Source organism: Bos indicus, chromosome 18, assembly GCF_029378745.1.
Source record: "Bos indicus isolate NIAB-ARS_2022 breed Sahiwal x Tharparkar chromosome 18, NIAB-ARS_B.indTharparkar_mat_pri_1.0, whole genome shotgun sequence".
NCBI lineage: Eukaryota > Metazoa > Chordata > Mammalia > Artiodactyla > Bovidae > Bos > Bos indicus.
Genome location: NC_091777.1, coordinates 12,379,528 through 12,402,342, shown reverse-complemented (window position 1 = coordinate 12,402,342; position 22,815 = coordinate 12,379,528). Strand labels below are relative to the sequence as shown.

General features: G+C 51.7%; 1 protein-coding gene and 1 long non-coding RNA gene across 3 annotated transcripts; both read right to left on the bottom strand.

Annotated features, from left to right (window-relative positions):
* Positions 1-1,331: 1,331 nt before the first annotated feature.
* LOC139177049 (uncharacterized) lies at positions 1,332-14,887 on the bottom strand. Of its 2 annotated transcripts, XR_011561434.1 has the most exons (3): positions 9,358-14,887; positions 9,070-9,151; positions 1,332-8,916 (listed from the first exon to the last, which is right to left on the bottom strand). It is a non-coding gene; the product is annotated as an uncharacterized lncRNA (long non-coding RNA). The 2 variants fall into 2 exon arrangements; XR_011561433.1 differs by having other exon boundaries at positions 1,332-9,151.
* Positions 14,888-15,527: 640 nt separating this feature from the next.
* COX4I1 (cytochrome c oxidase subunit 4I1) lies at positions 15,528-22,767 on the bottom strand. The gene is made up of 5 exons (XM_070770414.1): positions 22,634-22,767; positions 21,353-21,426; positions 17,485-17,652; positions 16,543-16,674; positions 15,528-15,780 (listed from the first exon to the last, which is right to left on the bottom strand). The coding sequence occupies exons 2-5, from the start codon at positions 21,423-21,425 to the stop codon at positions 15,644-15,646; spliced, it is 510 nt and encodes a 169-aa protein (XP_070626515.1). The 5' UTR covers position 21,426; positions 22,634-22,767; the 3' UTR covers positions 15,528-15,643.
* Between the last annotated feature and the right edge of the window lie 48 nt (positions 22,768-22,815).

The window sequence follows — 22,815 nt, the reverse complement described above, 5'->3', positions numbered from 1 at the left end:
GCGGGGGTCACGGTGCTGATCTTGGGTATGGGAAGAGCCCGCATGCTGAGGAGCAACTAAGCGAAGGCCACACTGCTGAGCCTGTGCTCCACGAGACCAGCTCCCACTTGTCTCAGCTAGAGAAAGCTCATGCAGAGCAACAAAGACCCAGCACAGCCGGCGATAAATACAGAAGGAAAAGAGGTGCATGGGTAATGAGGATGAAAGTAAACATCAGGAGTAACAGGGTCTGGCTTTGAATAAACAGGAATCCAGGAATGCACATTGACGTCAGTGGATAAACACGGACAGCTTTCCATTGTGCACTGTCCTACCCCTAAACACAGAATCCCTGAGAAGAACTTAGCATTGTTTCTGTGATTTTCCAGACAAAACGCGTAAATTGCATCTCATTGTGAGGAAACATCAGACAAACCCAAATCAAGAGGCATCTGAGAAAAGATTGGACTATTCAAACATGTCCAGGCCGTGAATGCCAAGGAAACACTCAGAACAGATCCAGGCAGACAACAGGTCATCCCGTGATCCTGAATGGGGTCCCGCTGCCAGAGCAGGCTGGAGCCCTGAGTCCTAGCTGTCGGGAAACCTGAGTGGGGTCTCAGGGCGAAGGGCACACAGGAATGCTCTGAGATACTCTTATGTGCCTGCAAGTCCAAAAACGTTTCAAAATAAAGAGTAACAATAAATGTAAAGGAGAAAAAAACAAAACACCCAGTGACAGTGCTGACTGCCATCCCCCTGCTCGGTGCAAGGTCACAGGAAGGACACTGTGCCCTCTGAGGCAGGTAAGCTCGGGCAGGGCCCAGCCTGGGGGACACGGACACACGGAGACACGCGATCCACGTCAGCCTGTGAGACGTCCACCCACACAACAGCCCAGTCTCCTCAGCGAACGAACGGCCAGAGAAGGGAGGAATACAGGAGACTCACAAGGCACAGCAGCCTTTCCTGGATCCTGATTCAAGCAAACCGACTTCAGGGAGATGTTCACGAGAGAACTGGAGCGACGTGGACCCTGCCTGGCTGTCAGATGATACAAGCGAATCACTGCTAAGTTGTCTGCATGGAATCATGTTACGACTGCGATGCTTTAAAAAAAAAAAAAAGTCCTCATCTTTAAGAGTACTTTGACATATCCGCGGACAAAACACGACAATGTCTGGAGTTTGCTCAGACAATTGTGCAAATGTGCATTGACGGATGGACAGACAAAACGTGGGACACATGTATGAGAGTATTTATTATTCAGTCTTTGGAAGGAATGAAGGGCTGACACCTGCTACAACGCCAGTGAATTGTGAAAACATTATGTGCTAAGTGAAAGCCAGACATGAAAGGCCAAATAATTTTATTCCACTTATATGAGGCACCTAGATAGTCAAATTCATAAACACAGAAAGTAGAAAAGAGGTTCCCAGAGCTGGGGGTGGGGGGAACAGCAGGAGTTAGTGTTTAATGGAGACAGAGTTTCAGTTCGGGATGACGGAAAATTTCTGGAGATGGTGGCAGTGATGACTGCGGAAAAATGTGAATGTGCTTCATGACTCTAAACGGAAAGTGGCAAACTTTATTATGTATATCCTACCACCTTAAAAAAAAATACCAGGGGGGTGATGCACAAGCAGATAATTGCTGAAACTGGGTGACGAGTACCTGGAGATTACTTTTATAATTCACTCTCTTTTCATGCATGTCTCAAATGCTTCCACACTGAAGTGCATTCTTAAAACCTTACAGACAAAACAATGGTCCAAACACCCAGGGTTGATGAGCACAGCTATGAAAACCACTGCAGCTTGGAAAAACGTTCATGAGATTATGTTGGGTCAAAGGCTGGCTCTCCAATTCTGTCTATACTATGTGTGAATCACGTGCCAAAACATGAATTAAGGAAAAAATTCTGGAAGGAAACACACCAAATTTACAACAGCCCATAGTGTTCTGATGGTTGGATCGTGGGTAGATTTTCTTTTCTTCTTCTAAACTTTCTCTAATAGAGCTACTTGTATAGGTTTTGGAAATAAGTTACATATCCCCCAGGGCAGTCACAGGAGAGAGGCTGTTAGCAAGCAATTAAAGACTTCTCTGGTGGCACAGTGGGTGGGAATCTACCTGCCAGTGCAGGGGCCCCGAGTTCGATCCCTGAGCCAGGAAGACTCCACAAGCCGCAGAGTGGCTAAGCCTGTGCGCTGCTGAGCCTGTGCTCTAAAGGCCACCGGGAGCAGCTCCTGAGCCCACGTGACACAGCTACTGAAGCCTGCATGCTCTGGAGCCTGTGCTCCACAAGAGGAGCCCGGGCACCGCAATCAAGAGCAGTCTCTGCTCGCCACGACCTCAGAAAGCTGGCTCGCAGCAATGAAGCCCCAGCACAGCCAGGTAAACGAATCTCCGCTGTGCTGTACTCAGTCATGTCTGACTCTGGACTGTGGCCCGCCAGGCTCCTCTGTCCATGGGATTCTCCAGGCAAGGATACTGGAGTGGGTTGCCATTTCCTTCTCCAGGGGATCTTTCCAACCCAGGAACTGAACCTGCATCTCCTGCATTGGCAGACAGGTTCCTTACCACAGCGACACCTGGGAAGCCCTAAATAAATAAATAAAAATTTAGAAAACAACAACGCACGAGCTATGAGAAAGCAGCAATCCATCTGGAGAGTTCCGGGCTGCCTGGCCTGAGGATTCGGGGACAGCTGCCAGCCCAGGGCAAGGGGTGGGCGGCCTCTGCTCCTTCCTCTGGGGTGGGAAGGGGGTCTCCGGGCTGTCCCCTCCCTGGAGTGCAGTGGGTGCAGAAGAGTGCAGCCAGGCCTGACCCCAGGCCCACACACACAAAAGGGCCCCCAGGAGTCGGGCTGGGGGCGCTTCCTGTGCAAACGCCCGGCGGCTGCGGCGTCCAGGGCTGTGGTCGGCTGGCCCCAATCTGGGCTTGCATTGCTCAACCCGCCCTGCTTTTCCTGTTCCCCTTTCCCGAAGGCGCAGCCAAGGCTGCAGGTCCGGGGGCTCTGTGGGCTCACCACATGGTGGACCCCCCCCTGCCCAGGAGCTGTTTCCATGTCTCTGATTGTTTTCCCTCCCTGGGTTGCTAAACAGCTTATGAAGAAACCCCCTTTTGCTTTTGTATTCTGGGGAAGGAGCCCAGCACTGTTTGCCGAGAGGATGTGCCGTCTGGCCGAGTTGGCAGGACGCGCCCGGCCCCCTCACAGCCAGGTGGAGCGGCTCCCCCAGAGATGGACCCAAACCCACCCCCAGGTTGCACAGTGGTAACAACAGCTGACACCTACAGGGTGGGGGAGCTGTTCTCCTGACAGCCGTCCCGAGGGGGCCCGCCGTGACCCCGGTGTCTCGAGGAGGGGCTGAAGTGTCACAGGGAGGTGACACGGTTGACCCAGGTCAGGTTGGGGGGGGTTGATCAGAACCAGGACAGGACCACTCGCCCTCGCAGGTCCCCTGCAGTGTCCCGCGTGCCCAAGTGCCCCCAGGACCCCACTGAGGCTGCAGGTACAGGAGCCTCGGGGGTCCTTTGGAAGAGTGAACACTCACTCCTGAGGTCACTGCTTTGGGAAGGAAATTTCAAAGAGGTGGAGAAAAATGCCCATGGGGAGAAACATCTGTGTCAAGGAGAGTATCACCTCTGGAGCACGACCGAGAAGGGGTCCCAGATAATGCTGTGTTTCATACATCACAGGACGGGTCCGTGGAGTTCACAGTGGTATCGTGCATACAGTTTTCTATGTCCAGAATATTTCACCATGATTTTAAAATGAAAACCAAACAAACCAACCTGACTGACTGCACAGGCCTCTTCTCTGACCCTGAGTCAGTACTCCAAAGAATGTCAGCCAGGGGCTGACGGTCTCAGCAGGAGACGCTGGGCTCCACTGTTTATCCCAAGACACACCCTCAGGATTGGAGCCCCTAGCAGACAGAAGGAGAGCAGAGCAACCCCGCCCCCCCAACTATGGAGTCGTGGCTTTGATGAGGGCCACCCACAGCCCCCTCTGGCTGTGAGGGAGGCGCCCTGACCCGGCTCCTGTGACAGGCCTGCCCGGGGCCATCCGTCCCCCCTTCACAAGATCCCCCAGGGAGACGACCAACCGCACTAACACAGCAACCCAGCCTCCGAGGAACCTGCGGTATTTTTCAAGCCCGAGAAAAGAAAAATTCCGGCTGCTCAGACATCTGAAACAAACACTGGCTTTTCTGATTCTGAGACCCATGGGGATCTTTATTACGTAAACATCTGAAGGATCTGTTCTGTGCAGATGGACAAAAATACATAATTCACTTACAACATAAATAGCTTAGCGTTCCACTGCTCCAGGCCCTGGTTATGTATTATCATTTCAAAAAACCTGTGGAGGGTTTTGTGGCCAGTGACCGAGGCTCAGTCACCATGAGCAGAAGTCTGGTGATGACAGGCTCTGTGTGGAGTAAACGTGGGAGAGCCTGGACACGGGTCCCCCAGGATCTGGCCGCGGGCTCCCTTTTGTGCCAATGGTGTGGGGGTGGGGCCACACTCTGAGGTTTTGTTTTTCAGGATTACTTCAAGATGAAGACACTTTTGTGGGCATAACTGGGAGTTATTGTAGATTCGGTTCCAGTCCTCGAAATAAAGTGAGTCACGAATGCTTTGTTTCTCGGGGCCCATGAAGGTTCTCTTTACACTCTACTGAGCCTGTTCAGAGTGCAGTAGTATTATGGCTAAAAAATCTGCATGCTGTGCTGTGCTCAGTTGCTCAGTTGTGTCTGACTCTTTGAGACCCCAAGGACTTCAGCCCGCCAGGCTCCTCAGTCCATGGGATTCTCCAGGCAAGAACACTGGCTGCTGCTGCTAAGTCACTTCAGTGTCGTGTCCGACTCTGTGCGACCCCATAGACAGCAGCCCACCAGGCTCCCCTGTCCCTGGGATTCTCCAGGCAAGAACACTGGAGTGGGTTGCCATTTCCTTCTCCATTGCATGAAAGTGAAAAGTGAAAGTGAAGTCGCTCAGTCATGTCCAACTCTTTGAGACCCCATGGACTGCAGCCTACCAGGCTGCTCCACCCATGGGATTTTCCAGACAGGAGTACTGGAGTGGGGTGCCATTGCCTTCTCTGAAGAACACTGGAGTGAGCTGCTATACCAGGGGATCTTCCAACTCAGGGATCAAACCGAGGTCTCCAGCGTTGCAAGTGGATTCTTTACTGTCTGAGCCACCAGGGAAGCTCAAAAAATGTGCATACTTTAAAAAACAAAAACAATGACAATAGTAACTTCTAAGATCACTGATCACAAATAATAATGTAAAGGTTTGAAATATTGGGAGAATTACCGAAACATGACACACAGAAACAGAGTGAGCAAATATTTGCTGTTGGAAAGTGGCGACAATAAACGCAGGGTCGCCCCAAACGTCCAACTTGTAAAAAAAGGAAAAAAAGGCACCGTCTGCGAAGCCCAATAAAGCAAAGCACAATGAGACCAGGTACGCACGTGCAGGGGGCAGGCAAGGGTCTACACCTCCACAGTTTACCCCTCTGAATCTGAGCCTTCATCTATGGCCCGGGAGGGTGTGGGGCCCAGACCTAGAGTTAAAATGCCTCATCTGATCTCAGATGCCTCGGGCAGGCAACCAGAAACTTTTCAGCAACTTTTTCCAATCTGTTTCTTCCCAACTCTTGGTACCTAGAAGATCCATGAAAGACGTCCACTGAGCCTATGCGCTCGAACACAGGCTTGAACGTGTCTGTGTGCCTATACATATTTCTGGGTAGAGCGTTCTTAGCTTTTGTTGGATTCTCAAAGAGGGTGGTGAGTCCAAAAGTATTTGAACCTGTGTGTCAAGCTCTTTCTGTTATGAATAGGAAACAACAACAACAAAAATCCAACTTAAACTGGCTGGAGTAAATAAAGAAGAAAAAGGAATCTATTGGCCCGTGCAAGCAAAAGGTCAGGGAGATGCCAGGCTCAAGTAAAGCTGGATCCAGGGGCTCAAATCACACCAGAAAACCCGAGTCTCTCCAATTCTGGCTCCGCTTTCCTCCCTGGTCACCTCAGTATCAGGTGGGCTCGCTACAACCAGGCCTCCTGGGGTGCAGGCACACACCCTCACTGTTCTAGATGCAGCAGGATTTTAGCATCCCGGGGGCCCACTGCAGGTCACGTTCACAAACAAATCCTTCCGCAGAGGACTGGGACGCTTATCTAGGACGTGGGTCCTTGGTCTTCCCTGCAGTCCCAGAACAGGGGCTCTGCCAGGCTCATGCGGATACCAAGCTGGTGTTTTCCAGGGGGCCTCGAGGAGGTTTGAGGAAGTGGTGGCCCTAATAGCTGGGAAAGTCCTCTGAGGCAGCCTTGTGACTTGCTTTGCAGGTGACCCCAGCAGGCTCCTGATCAAAGGGAAAACCCCAAGAGTCCCCCTCCAGCCCAGCATGGTCACAGCATGTACAGAAATGCCTGGGAAGCACCAAACGCCAACGTGGCCATGGGCCAGGAAGCCCCAAACATGGAGATGCTGCCTAAAGCCCCTGCCAGTCACACCTTCTGGATACATGTGTCACCTCCAGCTTGCCCTCTCTGGTATCTGGACACTGACTTAGCACTCAGCAGAGAAACTAAATCAAAGCCAGCCCTGACAGAGCCAGCCTCTGAGCTGGAGTCCCACCTGACAGCTGTGCCCGGAGTCTCGGCCACCGCAGAGCAAGGGGAAATGTGTGAGCGCTGCAGTGTGACACGCTGGGGCTTAGACTCTGGCCCTCCCATCTACCAGGTGGACAGCCTCTTTTAGGGTCCCCACCTGGAACGGGTAACTACACTTCTGCCCCAGGACTGCGGTGAGCAGTGACTGAGATGGAACACGACACAGACGTTAGCGTGATGCCAGGACAATGAAACACTCACTCAGCAAACGTTTACTGAGCATCTAACGTGTGCCAGGCACTCTCCCAGAAGCCAGGGTTACAGTGAGGACAAAGCAGATGCAGGTGTTTGGGGCTTGTGAAGGTGAAGGAGACAGTGGTGATGAGGATGGTGGTGATGGTGACGCAGGAGGGTGACGATGAAGCCAAGACTCCTCCCCAGACCATGAGACCCTCAGGAGCAGGAGCTCAGCTCCCACTTCCGGCCCCCTCAGTGTCTTGCACATAGTAGGTACTTAAGCAATGGGTGTTGTTGACAGACTTACTCTACAAGCCGCTCCAGGCAGAGGAGAACCCTTCCAAGATGGCTCAAACCAGCCTCCATGCGAATTTCCTTAAGTTGTGTGTTTTATCTTTAAAACGGACTTGAGTCTCTTTCCACTCTGTGGTCCACCCATGTTTGTTTTACTTGTAAACAACAAGAACCTTTTTCAAAACTTTGAGTGAAAATGATGCCCCAAGAAAACATGCCCTGTTTACTCCTATGGCTTTTGAGACACTAACACACTCACACAGGCACGCACATACACACTCATCCCCCTCAGGCCACCCACACACACAGCAGGTCTCGGAGGCCAGGGCCAGAAGCACAAACCCAAACTGATAAGCCTCTGAGAACACGCATCTCTCCTGGTGGTGCTGAGCCAGAGAAGCAAGGGCAACTTAGCTCACCACGCTCCAGACAGGAGGCGGGAGCCGGCCACTCTGTGCTAAGAGCCAAAGGCTCTGAAAAGGTTGCTGGGAGCTTCGTTTTCCCCTTCAAACCTGGTGTTCCCATCACAGAGGCCACATCACCACCGGACGGACTCTGGAGGACACTTGGGGTCCAGGACTCAAGGCAAACAGAAAGCAGCCACTCTGAGTGGCCCGTCTTAGAATCTGCTCAGGAGTTCTCCCAACTCCAGCAAGGAGATTAAACCAGTCAATTCTAAAGGAAGTCAATCCTGAATACTCCCTGGAAGGACTGATGCTGAAGCTGAAGCTCCAATACTTTGGCCACCTAATGGGAAGAGCCGACTCACTGGAAAAGACCTTGGTTCTGGGAAAGACTGAGGGCAGGAGAAGGGGGCAGCAGAGGATGAGATGGTTGCATGGTATCACTGACTCAATGGACATGAACTTGGACAAACTCCAGGAGATGGTGAGGGACAGGGAAGCCTGGAGTGTGGCAGTCCATGGGGTCACAAAGAGTCAGACACTACTTGGCAACTCAACAATAACCACCACAACAACAACCTCCCAATTCCTGTGACAAATGTTCCGACCAGGAAAACAGGCAGGAAGAGGGCAAGACACTGCCCAGAGCTGCTGGGCTGGCCAGGACCTAGTCAGAGCCGGCTCCCTGAGTTTCTATTTCCTCGTTTCTGAAGTGAGCCTTCTAGACCATCTCTCAGATGGTTTTCAGTTCTGTTACACAATATCCATCCTCCACAGATGGAGGTGGAAAGCAGCTCAAGGGCGGTTTGACATCGACACACTGGAATTTATGAGAGATGAAAATGCTTGTCACCTGATCCCTGAGGGTGGGGGTCCTGCCCTTCCCACCGCAGAAGTTTAGCATCGACGTGGAAACGGCCGAGGACACAGTCAATTCCTCCCCTGCATGAGTCAGGAGGCAAATGTGAGGTGTGCAGTGCTGAGAAGCCTACATGGGCCAGTGCAACTTCCTGGGGGCGGGGGGAGGCCAGTGTTACTTGCAATTTGTAGAAGTAACTATTTCTATATTAAATACAGCAGTTGTGGAGTAAAATACAAATTTTCCATGGATTTTCACAATCAAACACAGGATTGTTGAAGGCATGTCATGCACAGGGCAGGACAATTGAGGTCACTGCCCCACATTCCACATTGCACAAACTTCCCTGCCAACTTTTCAGTAGACAAGTATGACAAGAAGGAAAAAAAAATTTTTTTAATGCAGAGCCTGCCTCTGGGGTCTCCAGGACCAGCACGGAGCCTGGACGCCACCTGGTGTTCATTTGGGATATGACAGTCAGCATCCTGAAGGGGTTGGCTTCAAATACCTGTGGAGCAGTGGAGCAGGGGAGCCGGTTCCCATATCACTGTGGAACCTCCCCACCCCTCCCCCAAGGGCCCCCGTTGTTAACACGCTCATTTGGGTGAGGTGGAGCCTCCCCAGCCTGGCCTCAAGAGCAGCACCGGCTTGTTAACCCCACCTCTGCTCTGCTCCCCTTGGAGACCCTGGTCCAGAAGCCCTGGGTTAGGCGGAGAGGTCTGTTTTCTGGCTTCTCAGGCAACCTGGGAATGAAGACAGAGGTCTGAATTTGCCATCACCGTGGGCAGATTTTAAACCCTACAGAAGCACCTAATACTGATATAAGGCCCAGGCCTCAGTGCCTTTACACAATAGCCCAGGTGACCCTAACACCCACCCTGAGCTGAGAAACACTGGGATGAAGACTCGCATCACGTGAGTTTTCTGATTAAAGCGTCCTGGTACTTACCTGGTGGTCCAGTGGTTAGGACTCCACGCTTCCAATGAAGGGGCTGCAGGTCCGGTCCCTGGCCAGGGAACTAGATCCCACACGGCCGAAAAATTAGTTTTTTAAAAGATTTCAGCATCCTTGGGAAGGACGCCAGCAGTGAACCTGGCTCCTCAATCAAGTGATGAGCACTTCCTGGGATATCCTTTGGACCAAGAGGTTCAGAGAGGTGTAGGCTGCCCACATGGACGTGTCCCGTGTTTGGGGTCATGTATATCCTGCTCCTGTAGGCACTCTGTCGGGACACCCTAAATGTCCTCAGCTTTCTTCACTAAAACACAAAAATTCCACAGTTAGAGCTATTTTCTGGCACAGTAACTGGTGGGATCAATCAGGTAAACGACCGCACTAAGGACGCAGAGCTTTGGCGCTAAAACTGGGAAAACCAAGATAGGTTTGCCGCCCTCAACCTCACACCCGCCTCAGACCAGCAGCAGTACCTGGGGCTGGGCCTCACTGTGCACTGGAGAGGCGGTGGGAGTCCACTCAACTCTCGAAGGGTCTGTGACCCCCAGGATGACAATCCTGTGTTCCGTGCTTACCCACATTGCAGCCCTACGGGTGCACTAGAGTGAATCTGGCAATAGATTTAGGGAGGAATTGAGGTTCCTAACATCCATCCCAAGACCAGGTGCTGCCTGCAGGGCGGGTCTCAGAAGGGAAGGCTCAGGAGATCACTGGTCAGTGGAGAGCAGTGGACGTCTGAGTTCAGCTGGTTTTGTTGTTGACTTCTGGTTTGGTTGGGGGGAGGGGAGAAATCGGTTACAGGGCAAAAGATGAGGAAACCGTTTAGAACATTTCTAATTTTACAGGGTTGTTTTTGCTTGGGGCTGACAGATATGGCAGCTGGCCTTCTGAGATGTGGGGGCTGCCTTCACTTCCCCACACACCTGGGGCTCACCTCTCTTTCACTCCTGCCATCCCTGCCCCGGTCAATCGGATCCCATTCAGCAGTTTCTCTGCAATGCCGGTCTGTCTCAGAGGCCAGCCCAGGAGGGTCAGTGTCAGGACTGAGTGCCCCAGCCCCCTGGACCTTTTCTTTTTACTCTTTCCTATTTCTTTTGGCCGCACTGGGTCTTAGTTGCTGCACGTGGGACCTTCAATGTGGTGTGCAGAATCTAGTTCCGCGACCAGGGAATAAAGCTGGGCCCCCTGCATTGGGAGCACAGACTTAGCCCCTGGACCACCAAGGCAGCCCGCCCCTGTCCAGATCTTACCAAGGTCCCCAGAGTTCACTTGCTGTCGGACTGGGTAACCTTCCCAGCCTCATCAGATGGTTCCACCGCACCTCCTTCCTGGTAGAACCCTTGGCTACCCTGGGGTCTCAGCTCTCGGGTCCATCAGCTGTCCCTGCTCCCCTCTGCTTCCTCTGGCACCACAGCAGATACCGTGCCGGGCTTGGGGCCGTGGTTGATCTGTCCCCACCCATTTGTCCTCTGGGGGATCATAGGGGTGGTTCACAGTAACATCTCACCTAATGGTTCAATGTGTGCGTGCTCAGTTGCTCAGTCGTTTGTGACCCCATGGACCGTAGACTGTGAGGCTCCTCTGTCCGTGGGATTTTCCAGGCAAGAATACTGGAGCAGGCTGCCATTTCCCTCTCCAGGGGCTCTTCCTGACCCAGGGGTCTTGCATCCCCTGTGTTAGCAGGAGGATTCTTTACCACTGTGTCACCTGGGCTGGATAGAAGTACCAGTGGGATTTCTGGTTTTGCTCTCTAGTATCTGTTTCTACAATACGGAGGGAATCACAGAAATTCCAAACCCCTGCCGCCACAGCCTTCGCCTCTCTGGAACCCCCTCTCCATTGCTGTTAACCATCCAAATAGGCCACCGTCATCTTTGCTGTTGTGGTCAACCAGTGTCTGAGGATCTGCCCTCATGGTCTCCTATCCCTCTGCTCCCCATTCTTCCTGAATCTCACTCCTTTCTTCTGAACTATTCTCTCCTTCCTGGATTATGTCCTTCATTGCTTCGTCAGGGAAGACCTGTGAGTAACACACGCTCTTCATGTTTGCCTGTATCTTTCTTCCCCTTGCACTTGGTTAACAGGTTCTGCGTGCATGCTCAGTCACTTCAGTTGTGTCTGATTCTTTTCCACTCCATGGACTGTAGAGCCTGCCAGGCTCCTCTGTCCACAGGATTCTCCAGGCAATAATACTGGAGTGAACTATTTCCTCCTCCAGGGGGATCTTCCCAACCCAGGGATCAAATCCACATCTCCTGTGTCTCTTGCAGCATCAGCAGGCGGATTCTTTACCCACTGAGCCATGTGAAATACTGTGGACCTAACAGAAGCAGAAGACATTAAGAAGAGGTGGCAAGAATACACAGAAGAACTATACAAAGATCTTCACCACCCAGATAATCACAATGGTATGATCACTCACCTAGACCCAGACATCCTGGAATGTGAAGTCAAGTGGGCCTTACGAAGCATCACTACAAACAAAGCTAGTGGAGGTGTTGGAATTCCAGTTGAGCTATTTCAAATCCTAAAAGATGATGCTGTGAAAGTGCTGCACTCAATATGCCAGCAAATTTGGAAAACTCAGCAGTGGCCACAGGACTCAAAAAGGTCAGTTTTCATTCCAATCCCAAAAAAAGGCAATGCCAGAGAATGTTCAAACTACCACACAATTGCACTCATCTCACACACTAGTAAAGTAATGTTCAAAATTCTCCAAGCCAGGCTTCAACAGTATGTGAACCGTGAATTTCCAAGTGTTCAAGCTGGATTTAGACAAGGCAGAGGAACCAGAGATCAAATTGCCAACAACCGCTTTATCATTGAAAAAGCAAGAGTTCCAGAAAAACACCTACTTCTGCTTTATTAACTATGCCAAAGCCTTTGACTGTGTGGATCACAACTAACTCTGGAAAATTCTTAAGAGATGGGAATACCAGATCACCTGACCTGCCTCTTGAGAAATCTGTATGCAGGTCAGAAATTAAGTTAGAACTGGACATGGAACAACAGACTGGTTCCAAACTGGGAAAGGAGTATGTCAAGGCTGTATATTGTCACCCAGCTTATTTAACTTATATGCAGAGTACATCATGAGAAATGCTGGACTGGACAAAGCACAGGCTGGAATCAAAATTGCCAGAAGAAATATCAATAATCTCAGATAAGCAGATGACACCACCTTTATGGCAGAAAGTGAAGAACTGAAGAGCCTCTTGATGAAAGTGAAAAGGAGAGTGAAAAAGCTGGCTTAAAACTCAACGTTCAGAAAACTAAGATCATGGCATCTGGTCCCATCACTTCAAAGCAAATAGATGGGAAACAGTGGAAACAGTAGCAAATTTTATTTTGGGGGGCTCCAAAGTCACTGCAGATGGTGACTGCAGCCATGAAATTAAGATGCTTACTCCTTGGAAGAAAAGTTATGACCAATCTAGACAGCATATTAAAAAGCAGAGACATTATTTTGCCAACAAAGGTCTTCCAGTCAAAGCTATGGTTTTTCCAGTGATCATGTATGGATGTGAGAGTTGGACTATAAAGAAAGCTGAGGACTGAAGAACTGATGCTTTTGAACTGTGGTGTTGGAGAAGACTCTTGAGAGTCCCTTGGACTGCAAGGAGATCCAACCAGTCCATTCTAAAGGAATTCACTCCTGAATAGTCATTGAAAGGACTGATGCTGAAGCTGAAACTCTAACACTTTGGTCACCTGATGGGAAGAGCAGACTCACTGGAAAAGACCCTGATGCTGGGAAAGATTGACAGCAGGAGAAGGGGATGACAGAGGATGAGATGGTTGGATGGCATCACTGACCGAATGGGCATGAGTTTGAGTGAGCTCCAGGAGTTGGTGATGGACAGGGAAGCCTGGCGTGCTGCAGTCCCTGGGGTTGCAGAGTCGGACACGACTGAGTGACTGAACTGAACTGAACCACATGGGGTTAAACAGGTTAGCTGATTCTATCATTCTCGTTCAAATTACCGTTCCATTGCCTTCTGGCTTCCAGGGTTACATTTGATAATCCGCTGTTACCTGTATCTGATATTTGATGATTTGTATTTGATGATTTTTAAGTTCTACAGGGTAGAAAGCTGCCAGCTGGCCACAAGGCGAACTCCTGAGTGACAGGCAAGATGAAGACAGCAGGCTAGGGCACAGCACACTCCAACTGGCAAGGAGCTCTCCACATGCCAGGTGAGGGCGGCAGCCCCGGCAGGGCCTGCAACGGTCCCCAGCAGACATGCAGCGCCTGGGCCAGTCAGGGACCCTCACTCAGCAATCTCCACTCCTGGAGGACAGGGGCCCCTCTGGCTAAGCCAGTGGCTGCTCCGTTGGCCTTCACAGTGGTTCTCGAAGTCCTGCTCCGACCTCATGTTACACAAGGAGCGCAGCAGTCTCCCTGAACGCCCTGGGAGAGCTACGTGGGCACAGCTCCAAGAGCTCAGCCAGCCCCCTCTCCACACCCTTCCTCTCACAGGGCTCAATCCCACAGGTCGTCTTTCAGGTCCTGGAACCCAGTGAGCCCTGTCGTCCTCAAGGCCTTTGTCCACGGTCTTTCAAGTGTGACCGTCTCAAGTGTGGGTGACAGTCATCAAGCCCCAGCTCAAACGCTGCCTCCTCGGGAAGGCCTCCCACCGCCGACCTCCTCCTGTTCCCCTCCCAAGCCCTCGTGAGTAGTCTCAAGATGTTGCCCACTGTTTCACTTGTCCTCAGTGCTCCTGGGGGCCCCAAGAGTGAGCCCTGAGGGTTGTGTTCAAGGGTGGTGGTCACCATCACTCCCCAAGGACATGCAGACCATCTGGAAAGTGGTCAGCAGACCTCCAGCTTCAAGATGCAGGGCTAGGTCAAGCATTCATTCTGCTTCCTCTTGAATCACTACTAAAATGGAAATAAAGGGAATTTTTTTGAAGGACAGAGAGAAGAGAGAAGAGACCAGTCATGTCTTGGAGTCTGACAGGAGTGCTTCCAACGTGTTCAGGGGAAGCCCCAGGCCCAGGGAGACTGTGTGGAGCCACCAGAGGGGAGAAGCAGAAGTCTGGAGGTCAGTCTCCACCACCCCCCATCCCCACTCAGGCAGCGCCCTCAGCCCCTAGCCAACTTCCAACCTGGGAAGATCCCCTCCCTCTTGGGGTCATTCTGACGTGACGGCGAGCGCCTCGGCAGGGCAGGTGCCCCCCCCAGGGCCACTCAAGGGTCAGAAAAGCCACGTGGTGGGTCAGGTCAGTCCTGTAACAGGAGCCCTCCCCGGAAAGGAACTGAAAACTGCATCACCGAGGAGGAGGCCTGAGCCACCCAGAGCCCCCTGGTCCTCACAGCCAGATTTGCACCCTGCCGCGCCAACACTTCCTCTCCCACCAGAGGGCCTGGGGGAGATGGGGAAAGGGGATCAGCTGGCCCTCTGAGAACAAGCCAGAAGCCACCACAGTCGGGGGCTCCAGTTAAACCTGCTCCTCCATGAGCCTACCTATGGCCATCTTTCGTCTCACTCCCCTGTGTGAGCTCTAGGGCCCAATTCCCCTCCAGTTACAGCTCCTCCCCCACCCGCCCGCCTGCCCCTGCACCAGTGCCGCTGGGAGACCCCTCTGCACCGGCTATCCGGCAGCCCCCATCACGCAGCTTGTGCTCTGGGATCTGTTCTGCACCCCACCCCCTGCAGGGGCCCCAGGAACCAGGGAGGGGAATGGACTTTAGAGTGGGCGGGAGAACCACAGGACGGCAGGAGGAGCCCCCACGGGGAGCCTGCCTGCCGGGGAGCCAGGGCAGGGTGCCTGGCACTGGCGTCACTGTGGCTTCTTAGATAAAGAGGTGGAGAGCGGCCAGAAAATCAGGCAGGAGACACAGAACTCGGCCTGCCCTTTCCAACCTCGTGGTCACACACTCCAACCAACACCAACTATCTGAAGGGGACATTTCCGGGAGAAAAGCGACCACAGGGACATCTGTCAGCCTGGCTACTGTAATGGGATTTTACTCATAAAAACCTCTTGCCAAGGACTCGATATTTTTAGTTTTCACATGCTAGTCCTTATACAATTTGTCTTTGCCAGTTCACTTACACCCGAAAGGTACTGACTACTGACAGACACGTGGGAGAAACCTCCCGCACGTCCAGTGCTGCTCCACTTCATTCAGTTACCGTCAAAGAACCAACCATGAGGCCGTCACGTGAACTGCGCGTTTATTAGCACTGGTGCTGCAACAGAGCGCCTCCAGTGAGCACGCGGAGCTGCATGCGGGTGACTGGACAGGTGAGGTGCAGACTCGGGACCGCGGGTCCTTACTTCTTCCACTCGTTCTTGTCGTAGTCCCACTTGGCCGAGAAGCCCTGGATGGGGGCCACCTTCATGTCGAGCATCCTCTTGGTCTGCTTGGCCACCCACTCCTCTTCAAAGGTGTGCGGGATGGGGCCGTACACTACAGTCCAAAACAACGGCGTGAGGTGACACTGTCTTGACAAGGTGTTTCTAAGCCAACACGTCACAGAGGTGAGTTTGCCCCATGGCACTAGCAACTTGATCAGCACCGTCATCGGCCACTCGACACCCACACCCACACCAACGTGCTGGTTTTAAACTCTGCGCACTGACAACTTGGTACTCCCAAATTACACCCTGGTTTGTAACAGTGAGCACGAAAACACAACGCTAGAGCAGAACGTATCCTGTGCAGGACACAGACGGCAGGTACACTGGCAAGCGTGCAGCCCAAGCAGAACCAAAGGCGACTCACGCAAGAGCGACAGTCACAGGCCTGTCACCGCCCCACGTCCACACGCAGAACGGGCCAACCTACCCCACAGAACAGAGAACACAGGACAGGCAGCACCAGAACCAGCAGGCAGCCCCACCGCCGGCCGAGCAGAAGCTGCTACGTCTGAAGACCCAGACCTCTGGTGACTTGAGCTGCAGTCCCTGCATCCCAAACAGCCCCTGATGGTAAGAGTGTCCTCCTCCTCAGTCTAACTTCCACCACACCTTCTCCTTGACACCTGACCGCCAAGCAGATGAGCCACTGGAAACGTGCTGGGCTGGACAACCAAGCGTGGCCCGTTCAGGATCAATCAGCCGCAGGCCACACCACTTCAGTTCACGTGAGCCAGCGTCCCAAAGCTGGTGAACACTCCAGGATGGAGCCCAGATGGCAGAGCCTGTCTGTGTGACGCACCGCCCCACTCACCATAGTGCTTCTCCCAGATGAGGAGGAGCGCGGTGAAGCCGATGAAGAACATGGCCGCGCCCACCACCGTCTTCCACTCATTTGTGCTCCTGTTCATCTCGGCGAAGCTCTCCTTGAACTTAAGGCGGTACACTGAGGAGACAAAGGACCGTGCTGCGGGCACAGACGCCCACCTCGAGGTAGAGCTCCCCAGCACGGGGGGCGGGGGGGCACACGGAGTGAGAAGCACCACAGGCTTCAGGCCCCGACACCCCCTCACACTCGGCAGGGGGCAGTGTGTGGTGGAGCATGGAGTGAGAACCACCACAGGCTTCAGGCCCCGACACCCCCCTCACACTCGGCGGGGGGCAGCATGCGGTGGAGCATGGAGTGCCTCACACTGGGGGGGGGGGGGGGGGGGGTGAGGAGCACCAAAGGCTTCAGGCCCCGACACACCCCTCACATTCGGCGTGGGGGGGGCGTGCGGTGGAGCACGGAGTGAGAACCACCACAGGCTTCAGGCCCCAACACCCCCCTCACACTCGGGGAGCGGGGGGAGATGTATGGAGACCCTGAAATTCCTCCTCATTTAGAGGAAGGCACGGGGTCCGTGTAACGTGCCTTCTTCCTGATGGTGTGCCAGCAATCTTCCATCAGTACTTAGCACACCCAGCCCCAGCGAGCGGAGGCGCTGAGGAGCTGCTCGCACATGTAAACCATCCTGAGTTCTACTCGGTGGCTCTGCAACCCTGCTCCTGCTCCTCCTGGGGGCTGGAGCCCATGAGCATGGACAGCAGCACCTGGGAGGGGGTTCAGCCAGCTGGCAGAGCTGATGCCCTGGACAGCCCCACAGATGCAGAGCACCGCCCCCCGCCCTCCCCAGCACACGGGTCTCTGGGCCCAGCCCAGATCCAGGAGAATTCTCGCCCAACGCAGGCTGCCCATGGTGCCGTCAATACCCACGTTCAACTTTCTCATCAATGGAGAGGCTGCTCCAGGAAGCCTTCTCCTTCTCCTTCAAGGCCTTCTGGCTGGCAGACAGGTTCTTGACATGGGCCACGTCGGGCAAGGGGTAGTCACGCCGGTCCACATAACTCGGGAGAGCATAATCTTCACTCTTTACAACACTTCCTAAAAAACATGTTGGACAAATATTTGAAATTCACGTAAGATCCATTACAAACAAGGCAGTACTTTTAAGAACTGAAGTCAGTCCAGGTACGTGCACCCTGAAAACCTCAGTCATCCCAGGGGCTGTGGCCCCCATTCCAGACAACCACAGGACGGTCGTGTGACATGGGGAGCAGGCTCGCCCCATGTGGCCCTGAGAGCAGGTGAGGACGGAGGGCAGATGGTAACAGCAGCGCTCCTCATCACAGCAAAACAGCAACCTGCCAGGGAGAACGAGGGAGCATGTCCTGCAACTACCGGGGTTCACACAGAGTCTGGACAGCTACTCAGGTTCCCTGGACTAACTGGAGCCTGGAGTAAAAGGAGGCCATTCCACAAGGAACTCCAACTAATGGGGAAGAACAATATAAAACTCATAAAAGAAACAAGGGTTCAAAGTTCAGAAACAAAGACATGAAAAGATGGCTACTGTGGCACTGCTTATTACAGCAAAGTAGCAAATAACCTTAGAAATGTGTATCATGGAGCCATTTGGCTTGTTCAACAAAGGTTTAGAGTGCCTACTGTATGCCAAGTACTGTTCTAGCTCAAAATGGGAAGAGAGTCGTGTACACACCAAGTCACAGAATACCATCGGGGTTATATTTTCTTTTTAAGAATCTGAGTTACGTGTAGATACTCACATGAATATGCCACTAAACACAAGTTAAACCCAAGTTGTCATCAGTGGGAAGCAGGGATGAAATAGAGACTTCTGCCCAAAAAGATAAAAATTTCAGCACCTTCAAATTCGTGTGTACCCAATGTATTACTCTAGTAAAAAGGGGAAAAGTTCAAAAAGCAGGGGAAAAAAGAGTATCTTAAACTTTAAGGTTTTCCCTCAGCAAAAAGCTGTTTGATTCTACCCTGTATTTGCAAGGAAATTCTGTGTTCGGAACGAATCTGGAGGTATAAAGTCCTACAAAAATGCTTCATCTCCATTAGCTTAGTCTGAATGATTGAAATCTCCCAAACTGTGTTAACAACACTGAAAGAAAACCTTGGATCTTAAACAAAGCAGTAAAAATTCTCCAAATGCTCACCAGTGCCTTGCCTATGACTAGCACACTCATATATTCATACCCAACCTTATCCCAAAGAGATTGAGATGAAATGGCTATTATTTTCATTTTAAAAGTTTTCATTTAAAACTTTCCAATTTTAAAACTCTAAGACGCTATTAAAATGATGAGTGGACTAAAAAGCACTCAGCTTACATGAGTTATTAAAAATGGATGTTAATTAGGGTGTTGAGAATGTTCTCAAGTTGATTACAGGATAATGGAGCAACTCAGCGAATGTACTGAAAACTGCTCAAGTGTAGCCTTTAATGTGTCAGGGTGTCATGGGAAATAGATCTAATAAAACTGTTATCAAGACGCAAATGCTTATAACCTTGAAGCATCCTAAGCATAAAACGGCATTTTCTAGAACAAAAATGACTAATTCGTGACCTCACCGCTGCCAAGGGCTCTTCAGGACTTTTGGCCTGGTTCCCTAGTAAATGGGAAGGGTGGGGGAGGCCCCCATACAGACACATAAATGTTAACACACCAAACATTCCTTTTAAAAGGAAAGAAAAGCATAGATTTTGCATCCTAGTGAAGGTTATCATTTCTATCCTCGATCTGGATAGATACGGGGGCCTCTGCTGAGGAAATCCAGGGAATCTGAGCTCCCGTCTCAGTCCGACATGTCGCCACATGAACACCTGAGCTGCCAGTGGGGGCTCCCAATGGCTATTCTATGTGCAGAACAACTTCATGTATGACTTTACACGACCAGAAATCTAGAATGAAAGGACGAGACTCGTCTGAGAGACAGCAGCTTCCTCCACCCGCCTACCGTGTGCGCGAGAGGCAGCAGTGAGTAAGCCCGGCAAGTACCTGCTTCCAAAAGCTTACGCTCAAAGAGGCAAACACCCCTCAAACTACCCGCAAACCCACAGCCTCTAAGGAAGCACACAGGGTGAGACAGGACCTTTTCCTGTAAAATGACACCAGCGCAGAGGGTACGACGCGAAGGAAGCACCATCTACACCTCTGGAGCTGAGGCAGGAGGCGGTGGCCTGGTACATCTGAGACACAAACCACCCGTGGGGCAGGGAGCGAACCACTGTGGAGCGCTGGTCTGGGCTGCTCTCTGCCTGTGAGTCTGATGTGATGAGGCCAGTGAGGCATGAGGAGCCAGCGGATGGCTGCACGCAGGGACCAACTACATCTGACTTCCTCTGCCTAAAGCAATACCTAAGAATAAGCCCTGGTCAGTGCTCCTGAAGGAGACAGAAGTTGGCTTCTCACAGAAGATCAGAACGACCAAAGGAACATGAAGGGACCTTGAGGGGTGATGGAAGTATTGCATGTCCTGATTGGAGTCACTGTCACACAGTTGAGTGAGTTTATCAAAATCCATAGAACATAACATCTAGAAAAGATAAACTTTCCTTTCTGTAAATTATACTTCAAACTGAACTAAACAAACAAAGAGCTAAAGAAATACATTAGCAAAACCAAAATGGAAACAAAAGGTAATCTTTGACCTAAGTGACTTCTAGGCTTTTAGTGAAGGAATGTTTCTTTCTGTATGTATTAACAACTAAAATTTTTATTATCTACTCATTTAAATAACATTTCAATAATGCTTTTACTAAAATTATCTGTTTTAGAGTCTGTTATCCTGAGCAATATAAAGGACATACAGAAATGTAACACCAAAGTATCACCAATTAAAGGACACAACATCAAGGAAAAAAAAATCACACATAAAGCAGCTCAGACAAAAGCTCCTGAGTCCCTGGATACATGAGTCTTGCTCTTGACTGCATCACCCATCACTCAAGCCTTGCACTTGATTCCCCAGTAACACAATCTGTCACAATGACTCCCATTTCCTCCTCCTGCTTGCTTTCCCTCTGCCTGGAATAACATTCCGCTCTTGAGTGTGAGGGAACCCCACCAGCCCTTCAGCAGAGCAAGGCCTCTCCTCCAGAAGCCCCTCCCCGTACCTCAGACCAGGCTAAATGCTTCTCCTCCGAGCCTATCTCTCATTGAAACACTGCCTACCTGTATCTTTCCTCTCCAGATTGCTGGGACTCTGGAGTAATTCCACGTCTCATATTCCTTTATTGTAAGTGTCTAACACTGACAGCTACAAAGAAGATGCTTGATAAACGCAAAACTCAACTTGCTATGTGCCAGGCTCTGAACTAGGTTCTTTAAGTACATTTCAGGTGAGAGAACAGATTCCTAAACTTGAGCAGCAAGTCCAAGGCAGAAATGAGATTAAACCCAGTCCATGTTCCTTCCCTTCTGCTGTCCCAATAATTTAAACAATATTCAAGGTAAGTGGCTAGACGGTGGGGGTGGGGGTTGGTTGGGGGTATGGAACAGTAAAGTCAGGTATAGGGTGGATCTCTTAAAAGGTGTGGAACTTGAACCTGAAAACATGGGAAGGGAAGGGAAGGAAAGAGGAGAAAATATCAGTATAAGCGAAGACTCAAACTAGGAGTCATTAAAACTCTAATCTAGAACTAGGCACCATTACACTGCATGTATCTCCCTTCAAATTCCTCAACAAAATGTGATCAGGATCAAAGCTCTCCACATCTGCAACTAGCACAGGGCCTTACTAGCAGCAGAGCAAAAAGAAAGATGACACTTACCATGGGCCCGAACACACACCGAGGTGGAGATTGCACGCCTACCAATCAGGCTAAATACTCTGGTTGCCAACATTCTGAAAGATAAAAACATACCTTCACTATGAACAAGGGTAAGCACCTATTAGGAATGATTCTTTTTGCCCCAGTGCATTCTGGAAATCAATGCAATTCTTTTTTTTCTTTTTCTCCCCAACATAAGTGACCGGTTCTTCATTACTGATTGTAAACTTTTAAAATAACCTAGGATGAGGATTTATTTTTTTTTTTCCTCAGCAGACAGCATGTTTTAATGGAGCGTCCTTATAAACCAACTGTCTCATACACATACACTTAAAGCAACTGGTAGAAAACTGGTTTGTTTGAGGGATTTTGCTCTTTTTGCCTTGGTTTTTTAAAAAATCAGCTTTCTTAAAAAGCAAAGAGGGAAAAAAATAGTTTAAGGAGACTGGAAAAGCTAGAATGTGCTGCCAGTAACGGGCTCCACCATCTAGAGGGAAAAGGTAAACAGTTTCAAGGAACTAAGAGACACGCACCGCATTCATTATTTGGTTACAGACCTAATATGTGCCCCGGCTTAGAAGGGGAAATGAAGGGGAATGGATGCAAAGGTGGCCTGATCCACTTTCAATCCCTGCAGGACAACGAATGACCGGGATGACACATCTCTCACGCGGGCCTTTTCAGGGTCAGGCCCCGCTCCCCTATTGCCCCTCCCTTAAATCTGGACCTTTCAGGGGGCTGCTGCTGATGGAAAAGATCCCGAACTCATTCAGAAAGCAGCCCACTAGAGGCAGAATCAACAAAAGCATGACGTCAGGGCCGAACTCGCCTCCTTTTCCCGTGTTTTCTCCCCGGCCTGGCCCGCGCCTGAGCGAGTGCCGAGCGTTTACCAGGCCAGGAAGCGGGGCGCCTCCCTCGGAGCCCCGTTACACCCCGGGCGGTGGCGCAGCACCGTCGGGAGGGGCGGCCGGGAGCCCGCAAGGCAACCTGCCCTCAGGCCCCCGCCCTCGGCCAGCGGACACTCCAAGGTCAGAGCCGCAACCAGCCCGCGGCTGCGGAAGGACAGCTGGAGACCGGCCGGATGCTTCCAGGCGTCATATAAGCAGGGACCAGGCGGCTCCCGAGCCCGGAGCCCCCAAGGGCCGGCCTCAATGTCACCGGGACAGGAGGCCCAGTCGTCAGTTCCCTGTGGGCGCCCAGCGGTGGGCACGCAGGCCCGAGGACTCCCAGGGCTCGACCCTCCTCAGCCTCGCGGCGCGGACCCGCCACCGCCCGCCTCACCTGATGCCACCGACCAGCCGCTGCCCACCGTCCCCGCCGCGACGACCGCCCTCTATGGCTCGGCTGCCTGCGACCGGAAGAGAGCGAGGCCGAGCCGCGGAGCACCACGGGATCGAGGAGGACTCCACCCCGCGCCCGACCGCGCGGGAGGTCACAGGACCGGAAGTAGGTCGAGCGGCGAA